We start from the raw sequence: 19149 nt of genomic DNA on the forward strand, positions 1-19149 counted from the left end.
TGTTGGAAGATCCCCTTGTGGAGGGCATAGCAACCTACTCTAGTATTCTTGGCTGAAGAATCCCATGGACAGAGGTGCCTGGTGGGTGACAAAGAGTCATACATGATTTAGCAACTTAGCAGGCACACACATGTGACCTTGAGTAGAATGATGCTTTTTTTGTATTTAAACTTAGCTTTCTCAAATATCATATTCCTTATTAAAATACAACTTGAGGTAGTCAATAATTAACATTAGTGTTCAACAGTTAGTATTTATAATATTTGAAAGATAATATATTATTTGAGCCTCCTGGAATATTTCAGAATGCTGGGGTATTATGAGTAGTTATGGGAAGGGGAAGACAGAGTGTCTACATTGCTGCCAAAAGTGGGGATGGACAAGCCTGAAGAGAGCCCAAAACACGCACATGGTAGGCATAGCCCTTGAAATATTTGCAACCAGGCACACACACGTGTGCACACACACACACACACACACACACACACACACACACACACACAAATGAATTTAACCAAACTTTTCTGTAGCCCTGACCATGCTCAGTTCTTGACTAAACTGAGGGGTTCCATTCTTCACCATATCACTCTTGAAGAAGAAAAGATTGACCTTCTTTAGGAAATAATCTCAGTGTCAATATCTATGCAGTTAGCCCTCCATATCTGCCAGTTCTGCATCCACAGATTCAACAAAACATATTTTAAAAATTCTACAAAGTTTCAAAAAGCAAAACTTGAATTTGCTGTACACTGACAACTATTTATGTAGTATTTTTTAAAATATAAATTTATTTATTTTAATTGGAAGTTAATTACTTTACAATATTGTATTGCTTTTGCCATACATCAACATGTATCCACCACAGGTATACACGTGTTCCCCATCCTGAACCCCCCTCCCTCCTCCCTCCCCATACCATCCCTCTGGGTCATCTCAGTGCACCAGCCCCAAGCATCCAGTATCATGCATTGAACCTGGACTGGTGATTCGTTTCACATAAGATGCTATACATGTTTCAATGCCATTCTCCCAAATCATCCCACCCTCTCCCTCTCCTGCAGAGCCCAAAAGACTGTTCTATACATCTGTGTCTCTTTTGCTATCCCGCATACAGGGTTATCGTTACCATCTTTCTAAATTCCATATATATGCATTAGTATCCTGTATTGGTGTTTTTCTTTCTGGCTTACTTCACTCTGTATAATAGGCTCCAGTTTCATCCACCTCATTAGAACTGATTCAAGTGTATTCTTTTTAATGGCTGAGTAATATTCCATTGTGTATATGTACCACAGCTTTCTTATCCATTCGTCTGCTGATGGACATCTAGGTTGTTTCCATGTCCTGGCTATTATAAACAGTGCTGTGATGAACATTGGGGTACACGTGACTCTTTCAATTCTGGTTTCCTCGGTGTGTATGCCCAGCAGTGGGATTGCTGGGTCATGAGGCAGTTCTATTAATAGTTTTTTAAGGGATCTCCACACTGTTCTCCATAGTGGCTGTACTAGTTTGCATTCCCACCAGCCGTGTAAGAGGGTTCCCTTTTCTCCACACCCTCTCCAGCATTTATTGCTTGTAGACTGTTGGATTGCAGCCATTCTGATTGGTGTGAAATGATACCTCATTGTGGTTTTGATTTGCATTTCTCTAATAATGAGTGATGTTGAGCATCTTTTCATGTGTTTGTCAGCCATCTGTATGTCTTCTTTGGAGAAATGTCTATTTATATTGTATTTTCAACTTTTGACATAACATTTACCTTGCATTAGGTATTATAAGTAACCTAGAGATGGTTTAAAGTATATGAGAGTATGTGTGCAGGTTGTACACAAATATTATGCCATTTTTTATAAAAGACTTGTCCAAAAACCCCCACAATGTGAGAGTTGTGAGTTAAGTTTTATTTCGGGCCAAATAAGGACCAGAAGATAGCCTCTCAGATAGCTCTGAGAAACTGCTTGTAAGAGATGATGAAGAGGTCTATATATATATATGGTTTGGGTGAAGGAAGAGTACATGCAGTCAAATACACGTTTTTGCAGAAGGTTGCTGCTAGTTTTGTGGAGGTTACTGCTAGTCACGAGGAGCAGATGTCTCCATTAAAGATTTTAGTGCTTTTCTAGATATGAGAAAATGCAAGAATTTAAGCTCATAAAATCTCCTAAAAATATTTAATTATCTAAAGACCTGTTCTGCCAGTTTTCCAGAACACAGGGTGCCTCGTTCCTGATCTCATCCCTGAACTCTTTTCAGGTGTATTGAAGCTCAGAGACTGCAGTGGCTAGTGACTTCATCCTTTCAGAGGCAGATGTGCTAGGCATAATTACTCAGTCATGCCTGACTCTTTGTGACCCCTTAGCCTGTAGCCCACCAGGCTCCTCAGTCCATGGTATTCTCCAGGCAAGAATACTGGAGTGGATTGCCATGCTAGAAAGTGTAAGTTCTTAGGTGGCAGACTTTAGCAACTATGGATTTTGGTGCAGAGGAGAGGGGTCCCATGGAACCAATCCCCTACAGACATCAAGGGACAACACTAATTATTATGGCCAAGTATAGAGCATACATTTAAACCTTTTGAGACATGTGAAGCAGAAAACGTGACACTAACCAAGGGAAAAGTCTATCAATAGAAGCAATAGATGTAATAATCATTGTAAAAATATTTAAAATTATGAATTAAAAGATGGAGAATTTCACCAAATGGTTTCAGTAAACAAAAAAAAAAAAAAGAGAGAGAGATTTTGTAGGTGTGAATGCAATGTCTGAAATTCAGAACTCAATGTACGGGTTAAATAGCATACAAACTTAGATATCTTAAATAAATGCAATAAAATATATCCAGGTTGCAGTACACAGAGGAAAATATAATGGAAAATCCAAAACACTAGGAAGAGATGGGTGGGACACATTCAGACTTCTGTTTGTTTTTATTGGAGTATAGTTGCTTTACAATGTTGGGTTAGTTTCTGCTATACAATTAAGTAAATCAGCCACGTGTATACATATATCCCCACCCTCTTAGACCTGCTTCTCACCTCCCCACCCCACCTCTCTAGGTCATCACAGAGCACAGACCTGAGCCCTGTGCTGTACAGCAGCTCCCCGCATTTCACACGTGGTGGTGCACGTATGGGAATCCGTCTCCCAGTTTATCCCATCCCACTTCCTTGCCCCGCCTCGTGTCCACCTGTCTGCTCTCTGCATCTGCATCTCTAGTCTCACCCTGCAAATAGGTTCCTCTGCACCAGTTTCCTAGATTCCACATATATGTGTTAATGTATGATATTTGCTTTTCTCTTCCTGACTTAATTCACTATATATATATATGACTATATTCTCAGAAGGATAAGAGAGAGAGGATGAGGCAGTATCAAAATGTGAAGAACTGATGGTCAAAAGTTTTCCAAAATTGAGAGACATCAACCTAAGCTCAATAAACTCTAAGTAAGCAAAACTAGAATTTTATTAATAGATCCATTGACAACTTTCTTCAAAGAAGGCAAATAGGAAACAGTTTCATTCAAACTAAAGCTAAAATAACAGCATAAAAAATATAAAGCAAAAGTCATAAAAAAAGAGAGAAACAAATCTACAATTTGGTTGCCTATTCCAGCATGTCTCACTTATAATTTCATACAGAAAACAGCTAAAATATAAGTAAAGATATAGAAGCTTTTTTAAAAAGCCATTAGCTAGCTTAAAGTTCATACACCACTAGACACAAATATTAATGGACAGTTTCTTGTGCACATGGAATATTTCCCAAAGTTGACCATATGCTGGTTATAGGGCAAGTTCAACAAACTTAAAGGATTTAAATTTTACAGACTGTGCTATGAAAAACTCGTGTTAGTTAGCTAAGGCAGTACTGAATTTAGTAGGAAATGCATGTGTTTGAAAAATAAAAGGTTAAAATCAATACATATATTAAAACAGGAAAAGCTGAAAATAGCAATTTAATAATCTAGATAAAGAACTCAAACCTCAAAAACAAACAAAAAAAAATAGAAGGAAGGGAATAAAAAGGAAAAGGGCAGAAATCAATAAAAAAAGTGGACATACAATAGAGAATATCAGGAGAGCAAAGATTTGATTCTTTGATAAGATTAAATTCCTAGGAAAGCTTGTAAAGAAACCAAAAGAGAGAAAAAATTTACCATAGAAATAAAAAAGGAAGGCTGTCTTCAGTTCGATAGATATTGTTGTTGTTGTTCAGTCATTAACCCATGTCTAACTCTTTGCAGCCCCGCAGACTGCAGCATGGAGAAGGCGATGGCACCCCACTCCAGTACTCTTGCCTGGAAAATCCCATGGATGGAGGAGCCTGGAAGGCTGCAGTCCATGGGGTCGCTGAGGGTCGGACATGACTGAGCGACTTCACTTTGACTTTTCACTTTCATGCATTGGAGAAGGAAATGGCAACCCACTCCAGTGTTCTTGCCTGGAGAATCCCAGGGATGGGGGAGCCTGGTGGGCTGCTGTCTATGGGGTCACACAGAGTCGGACATGACTGAAGTGACTTAGCAGCAGCAGACTGCAGCATGCCAGGCCTCCCTGTTCCTCACTATCTCCCAGAGTTTGCTCAAGTTCATGTCCACTGGGTCAGTGATATTATCCAACGATCTCACCCTCTGTTGCCCTCTTCTTCTTTTCTCTTCAATCTTTCCCAGCATCAGGGTCTTTTCCAATGAGTCAGCTCTTCACATCAGGTGGCCAAAGTACTGGGGCTTCAGCTTCAGCATCAGTCCTTCCAATGAATATTCAGGATTGATTTCCTTTACGATTACTGGTTTGATCTCCTTGCAGTCCAAGGGACTTTCAAAGGTCTTCTCCAGCACCATAATTTGAAAGCATCAATTCTTTGGCACTCAGTGTTCTTTATGGTCTAATTCTCACAACTGTACATGACTACTGGAAAGACCATAGCTTTGACAATATGGACCTTTGTCGGTGATGCCTTTGCTTTTTAATGCACTGTCTAGGTTTGTCATAGGTTTCCTTCCAGAAAGCAAGCATCTTTTAATTTCATGGCTGCAGTCACCATCCGCAGTGATTTTGGAGCCCAAGAAGAGAGAATCTGTCACTGCTTCCACTTTTCCCCTTTCTGTTTGCCGTTAAGTGATGGGACTGGACACCATGACCTTAATTTTTTGGATGTTGAATTTTAAGCCAGCTTTTTCACTCTCCTCTTTCATGATTATTGAGGCTCTAAGATGCTATGCAAACATCATGCCACTATACTTGAAAATATAGATGAAATGGATAAATTCATTGGAAAACAAAGCATCAAAAATCATACATGGTGAGAATAGAAAATCTAGCTATAATACGGTTTGAAAAGCTGACTGTATTAAAAAGAAACTCTTACCAAAAGCACCAGTCTCTAATCACTTCACTGGTAAATTCTTCCAAACACTTAAAGAACAAATAAAATCAATTTTACATCAGTATACCTTAGGAAAATAAAGAAGAAACATTTCCTGACTCATTTTACAAATCAGCATCAGTTCAGTTCAGTCGCTCAGTCGTTTGCCCATGAATCGCAGCACGCCAGGCCTCCCTGTTCATCACCATCTCCGGAAGTTCACTCAGACTCACGTCCATCGAGTCCGTGATGCCATCCAGCCATCTCATCCTCGGTCATCCCCTTCTCCTCCTGCCCCCAATCCCTCCCAGCATCAGAGTCTTTTCCAATGAGTCAACTCTTCTCATGAGGTGGACAAAGTACTGGAGTTTCAGCTTTAGCATCATTCCTTCTGAAGAAATCCCAGGGCTGATCTCCTTCAGAATGGACTGGTTGGATCTCCTTGCAGTCCAAGGGACTCTCAAGAGTCTTCTCCAACACCACAGTTCAAAAGCATAGATTCTTTGACGCTCAGCCTTCTTCACAGTCCAACTCTCACATCCATACATGACCACAGGAAAAACCGTAGCCTTGACTAGACGGACCTTAGTCGGCAAAGTAATGTCTCTGTTTTTGAATATGCTATCTAGGTTGGTCATAACTTTTCTTCCAAGGAATAAGCGTCTTTTAATTTCATGGCTGTAGTCACCATCTGCAGTGATTCTGGAGTTTTGGTATTGGTATTATGCTGCAAATCAGCATAATACCAATACCAAAACTTGACAGAGACAACTCAAGAAAGGAAAACAACAGGTCAATATCTCTTATGAAGGCAAAATTCTAAACAAAACATCACAGTTATAAAATGTAAAAAGGGCAAATATAATCAAATGAGGTTTATAGCAGGAGTGTGAAGTTGGTTTTAAATGTAAAATCAATAAACAGTTCATCACATTGCCAGACTAAAGATGGAAAAAAATGCTTGTCTTAATTGGTGTGTGTGTGTTAGTCATGTCCAACTCTTTCCAACCCTATGGACTGTAGCCTGTCAGGCTCCTCGGTCCATGGAGTTTTCCCCCAAGCAAGAATACTGGACTGGGTTGCCATTTCCTTCTCCAGAGGATCTTTGCAACCTAGGGACTGAACCCAGATCTGCTTCATTGCAGGCAGATTCTTTACCGTTTGGGCCACCAGGGAAGCCTCTTCTTAATTGGTGCTGAAATGTAATAATAATAGCTTTTTGCCACTTGCTCCCTCATAGATACTCTCATACATCCTCTCCAAATGATAGCTGCAAGATCATTAGAGCAACAGTTTCCGATTTCTAGATTCTCTTTCAAAGGGCTCGCATGATTAGCTTAGGCAAAATAATCTCCCTTTTAATTAACTCACAGCAAATTGATTGGGGATTTGATCACATCTTCAAAACTTACTTAAACTTGTCAGACAACATGATCTAATCAAAGGTGTGACATCCCATTAAATCAGGTCCTTTCCACAATCAAGTGAGAAGATTATATGGGGCAGCCACACCAGGGAGCAGGAATGTGAGGGTTATTATAGAATCCTGCTGACCTCAAATGTCATTTATGATCTAAAAACCTCAGCAAATTAGGAAAAGAACCTACCTTCCTTAATCTTATAAAGTCTACTTTCAAAAACCCAGTAGCTAACATCATAATTAATGGTCAAATGCTGAACATTTGTCCCTTATCATTGAACAGTAAAACATTTATTGTCATTTTTGTTAACATTTTATTGAAGGTTCCATCTAGTATAGTAAAATAAAAAAATAAAGGCAGAGTTGTGGAAAGAAATACAACTTAAGTTATTTGCGGATGACATGGTTATGTGTATAGAAAATTAAAAAATACGTATAGAAATAAACTGTTAGAAATAGCATTATTTAGCAAGCTTTCTTGATATTCAGTTCAGTTCAGTTGCTCAGTCATGTCTGACTCAGTGCGACCCCATGAATCGCAGCACGCCAGGCCTCCCTGTCCATCACCAACTCCCTGAGTCCACCAAAACTCGTGTCCACTGAGTTGGTGATGCCATCCAACCATCTCATCCTTCTCTTCCTGCCTTCAATCTTTCCCAGCATCAGGGCCTTTTCAAATGAGACAGTTCTTCACATCAGGTGGCCAAAAATTGTAATTTCAGTTTCAACATCAGTCGAATTAGGTCAATATAAAATACAAATCATAGTTCTATATAGTAGTTAGAAACAATGGGAAATTTAAAATAAACATGACCTAAAATGGTGTAACTATTTAAAATCTAAGGGAATATTTCAATGAAAAGTGTGCAAGATTTTCAGTGTTGGGAGAAATTAAAGAAGCCCTAGCTAAAAGGAGTGGAGAAGGCAATGGCAACCCACTCCAGCCCTCTTGCCTGGAAAATCCCATGGACGGGGGAGCCTGGTGGGCTTCTGTCTATGGGGTTGCACAGAGTCGGACATGACTGAAGAGACTTAGCAGCAGCAGCTAAAAGGAGAATTATACCATATTAATGACGCCAAACCTCTAGATTAGCATTCCCAACTTGATTTACTAAGTTACTAACATTCTAATCTAAAAATTAGAGATTTATTTATTTATGGTTTTGGAAGAGAGAGGATTATATTGAAAAAATGATTCTAAACTTTAAATGGTAATGTAAAAACCCTACAGGCCCAGGATAGCCACAGTAAAGAAGAACAAAGCTGGAGGATGTACACTGCCAGGTTTCAAGAATTCATATACATCTACAGCAATTAAGCCATTTTATTACCACCAAATTGAATACAGAAGCACATTTAAAAAATCATTCACAATGATCATGATTTATACCTGGCATGCAAGGATATTTTAACATATACAAACCAATCAATATGAAATATCCATTGACAGAATGACATATATATTATCAGTGAGGTACATTTTTTCTACAGTTAATTTGTTTAGTTTATATCATGAACAAATACAGAATTTGTCAAATTTCTTTCTGAATCTATTAAGATTACTATATATAATAATATTAATTTCATATACTGTTGTTCAGGTGCTAAGTCATGTCTGACTCTCTGCTACCCCATGAACTCCAGCCTGCCAGGCTTCCCTGTCCCTCACTATCTCCCTGAATGTGTTCAAACTCATATCCATTGAGTCAGTGATGCCAGCCAACCATTTAATCCTCTGTTGCTCCCTTCTCTGTTCAAACTCACGTCCATCCAGTTGGTGATGCCATCTCATCCTATGTTGTCCCCTTCTCTTCCTTCCTTCAATCTTTCCCAGAATCAGGGTCTTTTCAAATGAGTCAGTTTTTTCTTCGCATCAGGTGGCCAAAGTATTGGAGTTTCAGCTTCAGCATTAGTCCTTCCAATAGTCACGACTGATTTCCTTTAGAATTGACTGGTTTGATTTTTCAGTCCAAGGGACTCCCAAGAGTCTTCTCCAATGCCACAGTTCAAAAGCATCAATTCTTCAGCGCTCAGCTGACTTTATGGTCCAAATCTCATACCCATTCCAGTGACTACTGGAAAAACCAGAGCTTTGACTAGACTGACCTTTGTTAGCAAAGTGATGTCTCTGCTTTTTAATATCTGTCTAGGTTGGTCAGGCCTGGTGTGCTGTGATTCACGGGGTCGCAAAGAGTCGGACACGACTGAGCAACTGAACTGAACCGAACCGAAGTTGGTCAGAGCTTTTCTTCCAAGGAGCAAGCGTCTTTTAATTTTTATGGTTGCAGTCACCATCTGCAGTGATTTTGGAGCCCAAGAAAATAAAGTCTGTCACTCTGTCCATTGTTTCCCCATCTATTTGCCATGAATTGATGGGACTTAATGTCATGATCTTCGTTTTTTGAATGGTCAGTTTTAAGCTAGCTTTTTCACTCTCCTCTTTCACTTTCATGAAGAGATTCTTCAGTTCCTCTTCACTTTCTGCTGTAAGGATGATGACATCTGCATATATAAGGTTATTGATATTTATCCTGGCAATAATGATTCCAGCTTGTGCTTCATCCAGTCCAGCATTTCACATGATGTACTCTGCATAGAAGTTAAATAAGCAGGGTGACAATATACCACCTTGATGTACTCCTTTCCCAATTTGGAACCAAGTCGTTGTTCCATGCCTGGTTTTAGCTGTTACTTCTTGACCTATGTACATATTTCTCAAGAGGCAGGTAAGGTGGTCTGGTATTCCCATCTCTTTAAGAATTTTCCAGTTTGTTGTGATCTACACAGTCAAAGGCTTTGGTGTAGTCAATAAAGCAGGAGCAGTTGTTTTTCTGGAATGCTCTCACTTTTTCAATGATCCAAAATATGTTGGCAATTTGATCTCTGGTTCCCCTGCCTTTTCAAAATCCAGCTTGAACATCTGGAAGTTCTCAGTTCACATACTGTTGAAGCCTGGCTTGGAGAATTTTGAGCATTCCTTTGCTAGCATGTGAGATGAGTACAATTGCGCATTTGTTTGAACATTCTTTGGCGTTTCCTTTCTTTGGGATTGGAATGAAAAGTGACATTTTGCAGTCCTGTGGGCATGGCTGAGGTTTTCAAATTTGCTGGCATATTGAGTGCAGCACTTTCACAATGCCACCTTTTAGGACTTGAAAATAGCTCAACTGGAATGCCATCACCTCCACCAGCTTTGTTTGTAGTGATAATTTCTAAGGCCCTCTTGATTTCACACTCCAGGATGTCTGGCTCTAGGTGAGTGATCACAGCATTGTGGTTATCTGGGTCATGAAGATCTTTTTTGTATAGTTCTTCTGTGTATTCTTACTACCTCTTCTTAATATCTTGTGCTTCTGTTAGGTCCATACCGTTTCTGTCTTTTATTGTGCCCATCTTTGCATGAAATGTTCCCTTGGTATGTCTGATTTTCTTGAAGAGATCTCTAGTCTTTATGATTTTATGATTTTCCTCTATTTTTTTTGCATTGATCACTGAAGGCTTTCTTATGTCTCTATGCTATTCTTTGGAACTCTGCATTCAGATGGGCATATCTTTCCTTTTCTCCTTTGCCTTTAGCCTCTCTTCTTTTCTCAGCTATTTGTAAGGCCTCCTCTGACAACCATTTAGCCTTTTTACATTCTTTTTTCTTGGGGATGTTCTTGATCATTACCTCTTGTACAATGTCACAAACCTCCATCCATAGTTTTTCAGGCACGTTGTCTATCAGGGCTGCTAGTTAGGGTCTGACAAACATGGTCCACTGGAGGAGGAAATGGCAAACCACTTCAGTATTCTTGCCTTGATAACCCCATGAACAGTCAGTCAGTTCAGTGGCTCAGTCATGTCCAACTGTTTGTGACCCCATGAACAGCAGCACACCAGGCCTCCCTGTCCAGCACCAACTCCTGGAGTCCACCCAAACCCATGTCCATCGAGTCAGTGATGCCATCCAACCATCTCATCCTCTGTCATCCCCTTCTCTTCCTGCCCTCAATCTTTCCCAGCATCAGGGTCTTTTCTAATAAATCAGCTCTTCACATCATGTGGCCGATGTATTGGAGTTTCAGCTTCAGCATCAGTCCTTTCAGTGAACACCCAGGACTGATGTCCTTTAGAATGGCTGGTTGGATCTCCTTGCAGTCCAAGGGACTCTAAAGAGTCTTCTACAACACCACAGTTCAAATGCATCAATTCTTCTGTGCTCAGCTTTCTTTATAGTCCAACTCTTGCATCCATACATGACCACTGGAAAAACCATAGCTTTGACTAGACAGACCTTTGTTGACAAAGTAATGTCTCTGCTTTTTAATATGCTGTCCAGATTGGTCATAACTTTCCTTCCAATGAGTAAGTGTCTTGTAATTTCATGGCTGCAGTCACCATCTGCAGTGATTTTGCAGCCCAGAAAAGTAAAGGCTGACACTGTTTCCACTGTTTCCCCATCTATTTCCCATGAAGTGATAGGACCGGATGCCATGATCTTAGTTTTCCGAATGTTGAGCTTTAAGCCAACTTTCTCACTCTCCTCTTTCACTTTCATCAAGAGACTCTTTAGTCCTTCTTCACTTTCTGCCATAAGGGTGGTGTCATCTGCATATCTTAGGCTGTTGATATTTCAGCCCGGGGTTTCTCATGAACAGTACGAAAAGGCAAAAAGATATGACACTGAGAGACAAACCCCTAGGTCAGTAGGTGTCCAATATGCTGCTGGGAGCCTTTTCTCATGGATCAGATGGCAAAGAATCTGCCTGTAATGCTGGAGACCCAGGTTCAGTCTCTGGGTTGGGAAGATCCCCTGGAGAAGGGAATGGCAATCCACTGCAGTGCCCTTGCCTGGAGAATTCCAAAGACAGAGGAGCCTGCTGGGCTACAGTCCGTGGGGTTGCAAAGCATTGGACATGATTGAGTGACTAAGACACTCACACATGCTTCAGGGGATGACCAGAGAAATAGCCCAATAAAGAATGAAGAGGTTGAACCAAAGCAGAAACAGCATCTAATTATGGTTGTACTTGGTGGTGAAAGTAAATATTGATGCTGTAAAGAAAAATATTGCATAGAAACATGGAAAGTTAGATCCATGAATCAAGATAAATCGGATGTGGTCAAACAGGAAATTGCAAGAGTAAACACTGACATTTTATGAATCAGTAAACTAAAATGGACAGGAATGGGTGAATTTAATTCAGGTGACTATTATATCCACTATTGTGGGCAAGAATCCCTTAGAAGGAATGGAGTAGCCCTCATAGTCAACAAAAGAGTCCTTGGTTACAGTCTCAAAAATGAAAGATTGATCCTGGTTCATTTCCAAGGCAAACCGTTCAATATCATAGTAATCCAAGTCTATGCCCCAACCAATAATGCTGAAGAAGCTGAAGTTGAAGGATGCTATGAAGACCTACAAGACCTTCTAGAACTAACACTGAAAAATGATGTCCTTTTCATCATAGGAGACTGGAATGCAAAAGTAGGAAGTCAAGAGATACCTAGAGTAACAGGCAAGTTTGTCCTTGCAGTACAGAATGAAGCAGGGCAAATGCTAAAATAATTTTGCCAAGAGAAAGCACTAGTCATAGCAAACATTCTTTTCCAGCAACACAAGGGACAACTCTACACATGGACATCACCAGATGGTAGATACCAAAATCAGATTGATTATATTCTTTGCAGCCAAAGATGGAGAAGCTCTATACAGTCAGCAGAAACAAAACCTAGAGCTGACTGTGTCTCAGATCATCTGCTCCTTATTGCAAAATTCAGGCTCAAAATGATGAAAGTAGGGAACACCACTAGGCCATTCAGGGTATGACCTAAACCAAATCCCTTAAGATTATACAGTGGAGATGATGAATAGATTCAAGGGACTAGATCTGGTAGAGTGCCTGAAGAACTATGGATGGAGGTTTATAACATTGTATAGGAGGGATGAACAAAACCATCCCCAAGAAAAAGAAATGCAAGGAGGCAAAGTGGTTGTCTGAGGAGGCCTTACAAATAGCTGAGAAAAGAAGAGGTGTGAAAGACAAAGGAGAAACAGAAAGATATATCCAACTGAATGCAGAGTCCCAGAGGAAACCAAGGAGAAATAAGAAAGCTTTCTTAAGTGAAAAATGCAAAGAAATAGAGGAATACAATAGAACGGGAAAGACTAGAGACCTCTTTAAGAAAACTGGAGATTCCAAGGGGACATTTCATGCAAAAAAAGGCACAATAAAGGACAGAAATGGAAAGGACCTAACAGAGGCAGAAGAGATTAAGAAAAGGTGGCGAGGATATACAGAAGAATTGTACAAAAAAAGGTCTTAATGACCCAGATAACCACCATGGTGTGGTCACTCACCTAGATCCAGACATCCTGGAGTGTGAAGTCAAGAGGGCCTTAGGAAACATTATTATGAACAAAGCTAGTGGGGGTGGTGGAATTCCAGCTGAGCTATTTCAAATCCTAAAAGATGATGCTGTGAAAGTGCTGCACTAATTATGCCAGCAAATTTGGAAAACTCAGCAGTTGCCATAGGACTGGAAAAGGTCAGTATTCATTCCAATTCCAAAGAAAGGCAATGCCAAAGAATGGTCAAATTACCTTACAATTGCACTCACTTCACATGCAAGCATGATTATGCTCAAAATCCTTCAAGCTAGGCTTCAGCACTACGTGAACTGAGAAATTCTAGATGTTCAAGCTGGATTTAGAGAAAAAAAAAAAAAAAAAGAAAAGGCAGAGAAGCTAGAGATCAAATTGCCAGCATACATTGGATAATAGAAAAAGCAAGGATTTTCCAAAAAACATCTACTTCTGATTATTGACTATGCTGAAGCCTTTGGCTGTGTGGGTCCCAACAAACTGGGATATTCTTAATGAGTTGGGAATACCAGACCACATTACCTGTCTCCTGAGAATTCTATATGCAGGACAAGAAGCAATAATTGGAACTGGACATGGAACAATGAATTGTTTCCAAATTGGGAAAGGATTGCATTAAGGCTGTATATTGTCAGTATATACTATATATACACATATACTGATAATATATATATACCCTGTATATAATATATAGCATAACTAATATATATACTGATAACATTATACTTAATAACATATATGTGACATATATATTTACTGATAATATTTTATATATATACATACACACATATATATTGACATACCCACACACACACACACGTATATATATATATATATATATACACTTAATGGTTTCAGGTTGAAATCTTTTCCTCTAAGTTGAGAAACAAAACAATGGTGCTCATTCTCACCACACCTATTCAACATAGGTCTAGATGTCTGTTGTTTAAGTCTGTGTCTCCTTCTCTGTCCTTCATGTAGAATGATTGTTAGCATCTTTCTAAATTCCATATATATCCATAATATACAGTATTTATCTTTCTCTTTCTGACTTACTTCATTCTATATAATAGGCTTCAGGTTCGTCCACCTCATACTCAGATGTGTTCCTTCTTATACCTGAGTAATATTTCATTGTGTGAATGAGGGCTTCCCTGACAGCTCAGTTGGTAAAGAATCTGCCTGCAATGTAGGAGACCCTGGTTTGATTCCTGGGTTGGGAAGATCTGCTGGAGAAGGAAAGGCCACCCACTCTAGTATTCTTGGGCTTCCCTTGTGGCTCAGTATATGTACCACAGCTTCCTTATCCATTCATCTGACGTTGGACATCTAGGTTGCTTCCATGTCCTAGCTATTGTAAATTGTGCTGCAATGAACATTGGGGCACAAGTGTCTCTTCCAGTTCTGGTTTCCTCATTGTATATGCCTAGTAGTGGGATTATTGGGTCATATGGCTTTTTGATTTCCAGATTTTAAGGAATCTCCACACTGTTCTGCATAGTGACTGTACCAGTTTGCATTCCCAACAGTGTGAGAGGGTTTTATTTTCTCCACATCCTTTCCAGCATTTATTCTGTAGACTTTTTGATGATGGCTGTCTGACTAGTGTGAGGTGATACCTCACTGTGGTTTTGATTTGCATTTCTCTACTAATGAGTGGTGCTGAGCATCTTTTCAAGTATTTATTAGCATCTGTATGTCTTCTTTGGAGAAATATCTGTTTAGGTGTTTTGCCCACTTTTCAATTAGGTTGTTCATCAGTTGTTTCATTTGCTATTATTTTCTCCCTTTCTGAAGGCTGTCTTTTCATTTTGCTTATAGTTTCCTTCATTGTCCAAAAGCTTTTAAGTTGAATTATGTCCCATTTGTTTATTTTTGTTTTTATTTCCATTTCTGGAAGTGGTTCATAGGGGATTTAGTTGGGATTTATGTCAGAGAGTGTTCTGCTTATGTTTTCCTCTAAAAGTTATGCATTTCCTAGTCTTACATTTAGTGTAATCTTTAATCCATTTTGTGTTTCTTTTTGTGTGTGTGTGTGTGTGTGTTTCTTTTTGTGTATGGAATTAGAAACCGTTCTAGTTTCATTCTTTGACACATAGTTGACTAGTTTTCCCAGCATCACTTGTTGAAGAGACTGTATTTTCTCCATCCTATATTTTTGCCTCCTTTGTCAAAGATAAGCTATCCATAGGTGTGTAAATTTACTTCTGGACTTTCCATTTTGTTCCATTGATTTATATTGCTGTCTTTGTGCCAGTACCAATCTGTTTTGATCACTGTAATTTTGTGGTATAGTCTGAGGAAATAACATTGAAACGTACATTAGCATATGTAAAATAGATGACCAGTGCAAGTTTGATGCGTGAAGCAGGGCACCCAGAGCTGGTGCTCTGGAGCAACCCAGAGGGATGGGGTGGGGAGGGAGGGGGGATTCAGGATGGGGGGACACATGTGCACCTGTGGCTGATCCATGCTGATGTGCAGCAAAACCATCACAATACTGCAAATAATTATCCTCTAATTAAAATAAGTAAATTCATTTAAAAGAAACAAACAGTACTGGAAGTCCTTTCCAGAGCCATCTGGCAAAAAAAGAAATAAAAGTCATCAGAGTTGGAAAGAAAGAAGTAAAATCGTCTTTATTTGTAGATACATGATTTTATATACAGGCATACTGTGTTTCATTGCACTTCGCTTTTTGGCTCTTTTCAACTTTTTTCTTTTTTTAACAAATTGAAGATTTATGGCAGTAGACTGTATTGAGCAGCCTGTAGGCACCATTTTTCCAGAAGCATTTACTCACTTTGTGTCTCTATGTTACATTTTGGTAATGCTTGCAATATTTTAAACCCTCTACCAGCAAAAATATTTCAACTTCCAAAATAATCACATGATGATTTGCATTTTTTATCAATAAAGTATTCTTGAAGTATGCACATTATTTTTTGACATAATGCTACCGTACACTTAATAGACTACAGTATAGTGTAAATATAACTTTATATGCACTAGGAAGCCAAAAATTTCATGTGACTCATTTTATTGCAATATTCATTTTATAGCAATATTCATTTCATAGCTGTGCTGGGACTGAATCTGCAAAATCTCCAAGGTATACATGTTTGGAAAATCCTAAAGACTTCATCCCAAAGCTGTCAGATCAAATCAATTAATTCAGTAAAATTATAGGATAGCAAAACTAACATACAAAAATCAATAACCTTTTTATATACTAGCAACAGATTATCAGAAAAAATAAAGAAAATAAGCAATCCCATGTACAGTAGCATCAAAAAAAAAAAAAGGTGAAAAACCTTTACTCTGAAAACTATTAGACATTGATGAAAGATGTTTATTTTACTTTTTAGTCACAAATAAGTGAAAGGGTATCCTGTGCTCTTGAATGAGAAGAATTAATATTATTAAAAATTTATACTGCCAAAAAAACTATAGATTCAGTGTAATCCCTATCAAGATTCCAATGGCATTTTTATAGATATAGAAAAACCATCCTAAAATTTATATGGAAACAAAAAAGAGTAGACAAAACAATCCTTCAAAAGAACAAAGCAAGGAATACCATCTTACCCTATTTCAAGCTATACTATAAATTTATAGTAATTAAAACAATATGATTCTGGCATAAAAACAGACAGATTTATGGAACAGAATTGAGAGCTCAGAAGTAAAGGTGAAAAGGAGGTTTCTTTTTTTTTTTTAATTTTTATTTTTACTTTATTTTACTTTACAATACTGTATTGGTTTTGCCATACATTGACATGAATCCACCACGGGTGTACATGCGTTCCCAAACATGAATCCTCCTCCCACCTCTTTCCCCATAATATCTCTCTGGGTCATCCCCGTGCACCAGCCCCAAGCATGCTGTATCCTGCATCGTTTAATCAGAAAGCCAGTAACCTGGGGAGAAGGTGGACTTGTGCCCCCTGAAAAACAAGTCTGAAGATTCTACTCCATCACAAAAATTTTAAAGGGAAAAGGGGAATGATCTCAGTTAATCACTGGGGTGGGGGTCAGGGTCATTACTGTCCCCCACTGCCTTCAGCGTTGTCAACTTCCTGTGGTCTTTCTTTAGTTGCTATCTTGTTCACACAGTTCATTCTTGAAATTACTGAAGGGGAAGCTGGGGAAGAGGTCTAGTCACCTGCTGGCTACTTAATCTTCATTTCTATTTCTTTGATTTATGGGAAGAACCAACGGGTTAGACACGGTAGTGTGTGATCAAAAGATTTGAAAAGTGTGCTTAGGTTGAGATGAGCAGAGCATGAGAAGGCCCTGATTTAAGTTTAGCTAAAATATAGCTTCGCTAACACGGCAAAAGAAGGGGTTTCCTGCTGAGGACAGTTTTCGGCAAAGGGCTGCTTACATCCCTGCATTTTTCCCCAGCCTTTTAAAACTTACCCATCTCAGTTCATAGAGAGTAATGTAATCAAAATGTAAACCTGTCCACCTGTTTTCCTGCTGGAAGCAACCATGACTTGTATCATTTTCACCATTGTTTTCTCTGCATGGATTTCCTTTCCTTCCCTTCCAGCCTCATAAGCTACCAACTTGCTTTTGTTTTATGATCAATGACAACTTTGTTGCTTTATTTCAATGCTTCATGCTTTTATATTTATGTTTTTACTGTTTCCCTTTACCTGAATCTCTCTTTCTCCTTTTTTGCCTGGTCAATTGACTCCCAGGCTTTAATAAGCATTTTGGGTGGTACTTCCTCCATGACAACCTCCCTGAACCATTCAGATGAATGAGATGCTTCTCTATGCACATATTCCTACCTTAGTACTTGCCTTATGTTGATCATCTCTCGTTAGACTGTAAGCTCCCTGAACACAGGATATTTTTTTATCGTGGACCAGTCATATAGCAGACCCTCTGTAACTGCAGTTTTGTGTCATCTAATGTGGCACTTCAAACCCATGCATATGTTACCACTGTACTCTGTGAAGAAGTGAAGTGAAGTCATTCAGTCGTGTCCGACTCTGCGATCCCATAAACGGTAGCCTACCAGGCTCCTCCATCCATGGGATTTTCCAGGCAAGAGTACTGGAGTGGGTTGCCATTTCCTTCTCCAGAGGATCTTCCCAACCCAGGGATCGAACCTGGGTCTCCCACATTGTAGGCAGACGGTTTACCGTCTGAGCCACCAGGGAAGCCAACTCTACTTATTGAACATGAGGATACATGCCTATGAATGTAATTAATGAATAACATAATTGTTTTGTTCTTATTCAGAAAATGTGCAGGTTCTCAATAATTGCAGTCTATAATAAGTCAAAGGCATATAAAGTGACACAGGAATCCCTTGTAACATTACAGACTGGATTAAAAATATCCAAACATGGTACTCAGTATTCCTCTCTCTCTCTCTTTTTTTTTTGTTTTTTGTGTGTGTTTTTTTTTTTTTTTTTTTCCTACAGATTGCTGCCAATTCCTGGGGAAAGTCCTGGGGAGAGAATGGCTATTTTAGGATTCTTCGAGGAGTAAATGAGTCTGACATTGAAAAGTTGATTATCGCAGCTTGGGGCCAGTTGACAAGTGCAGATGAGCCATAGTATATCATTAAATTTCCATCAGGCCAAGCGTTCAAGTCACCCTTTAAATTGAAATTAAGCCATGTGAGCTTCTCTGTGACGGTGCAATCTTTGCCTTGTCGCCTTGTCATCACAACCTGCTTGTTTTCTTTCTCACCCCAGGCCCTCAGCTCCCATTTCCTTTGTGTCACCGAGTATGTAAAACCACTAACAGAGGACTGAAGAGGGACTAAATGCCTTTTAAATTCCCTAGTAGTCTTCATTTCCCTCGCATGACAATGTTCTTTTTGACTTTGATCATTTGCAAACAGTGTGATGACATTTGTTTTAAAAGTTCATAGCATTTGTTTGTGGAAATGATCTGGTCTCTCTCTTTGAACAATGAGGATGTCAGACAACAAAAAGCACTGAAAACACCGGTTTGCCATCATTTGCAATT

At 39.1% G+C, this 19149-nt stretch overlaps 1 protein-coding gene across 1 annotated transcript in view; it reads left to right on the forward strand.

The window, feature by feature from the left end:
- The window catches only part of TINAG (tubulointerstitial nephritis antigen), a 109689-nt gene extending 90958 nt beyond the window's left edge, over positions 1-18731 (forward strand). The window contains exon 11 of the mRNA XM_052649082.1: positions 18597-18731. Within this exon, the coding sequence (XP_052505042.1) occupies positions 18597-18731 (135 nt within the window). The remainder of the gene's footprint in view (positions 1-18596) is intronic.
- The last annotated feature ends 418 nt before the right edge of the window (positions 18732-19149 follow it).

This window comes from Budorcas taxicolor, chromosome 11 (genome assembly GCF_023091745.1).
Source record: "Budorcas taxicolor isolate Tak-1 chromosome 11, Takin1.1, whole genome shotgun sequence".
In the NCBI taxonomy this organism is placed as follows: Eukaryota; Metazoa; Chordata; class Mammalia; order Artiodactyla; family Bovidae; genus Budorcas; species Budorcas taxicolor.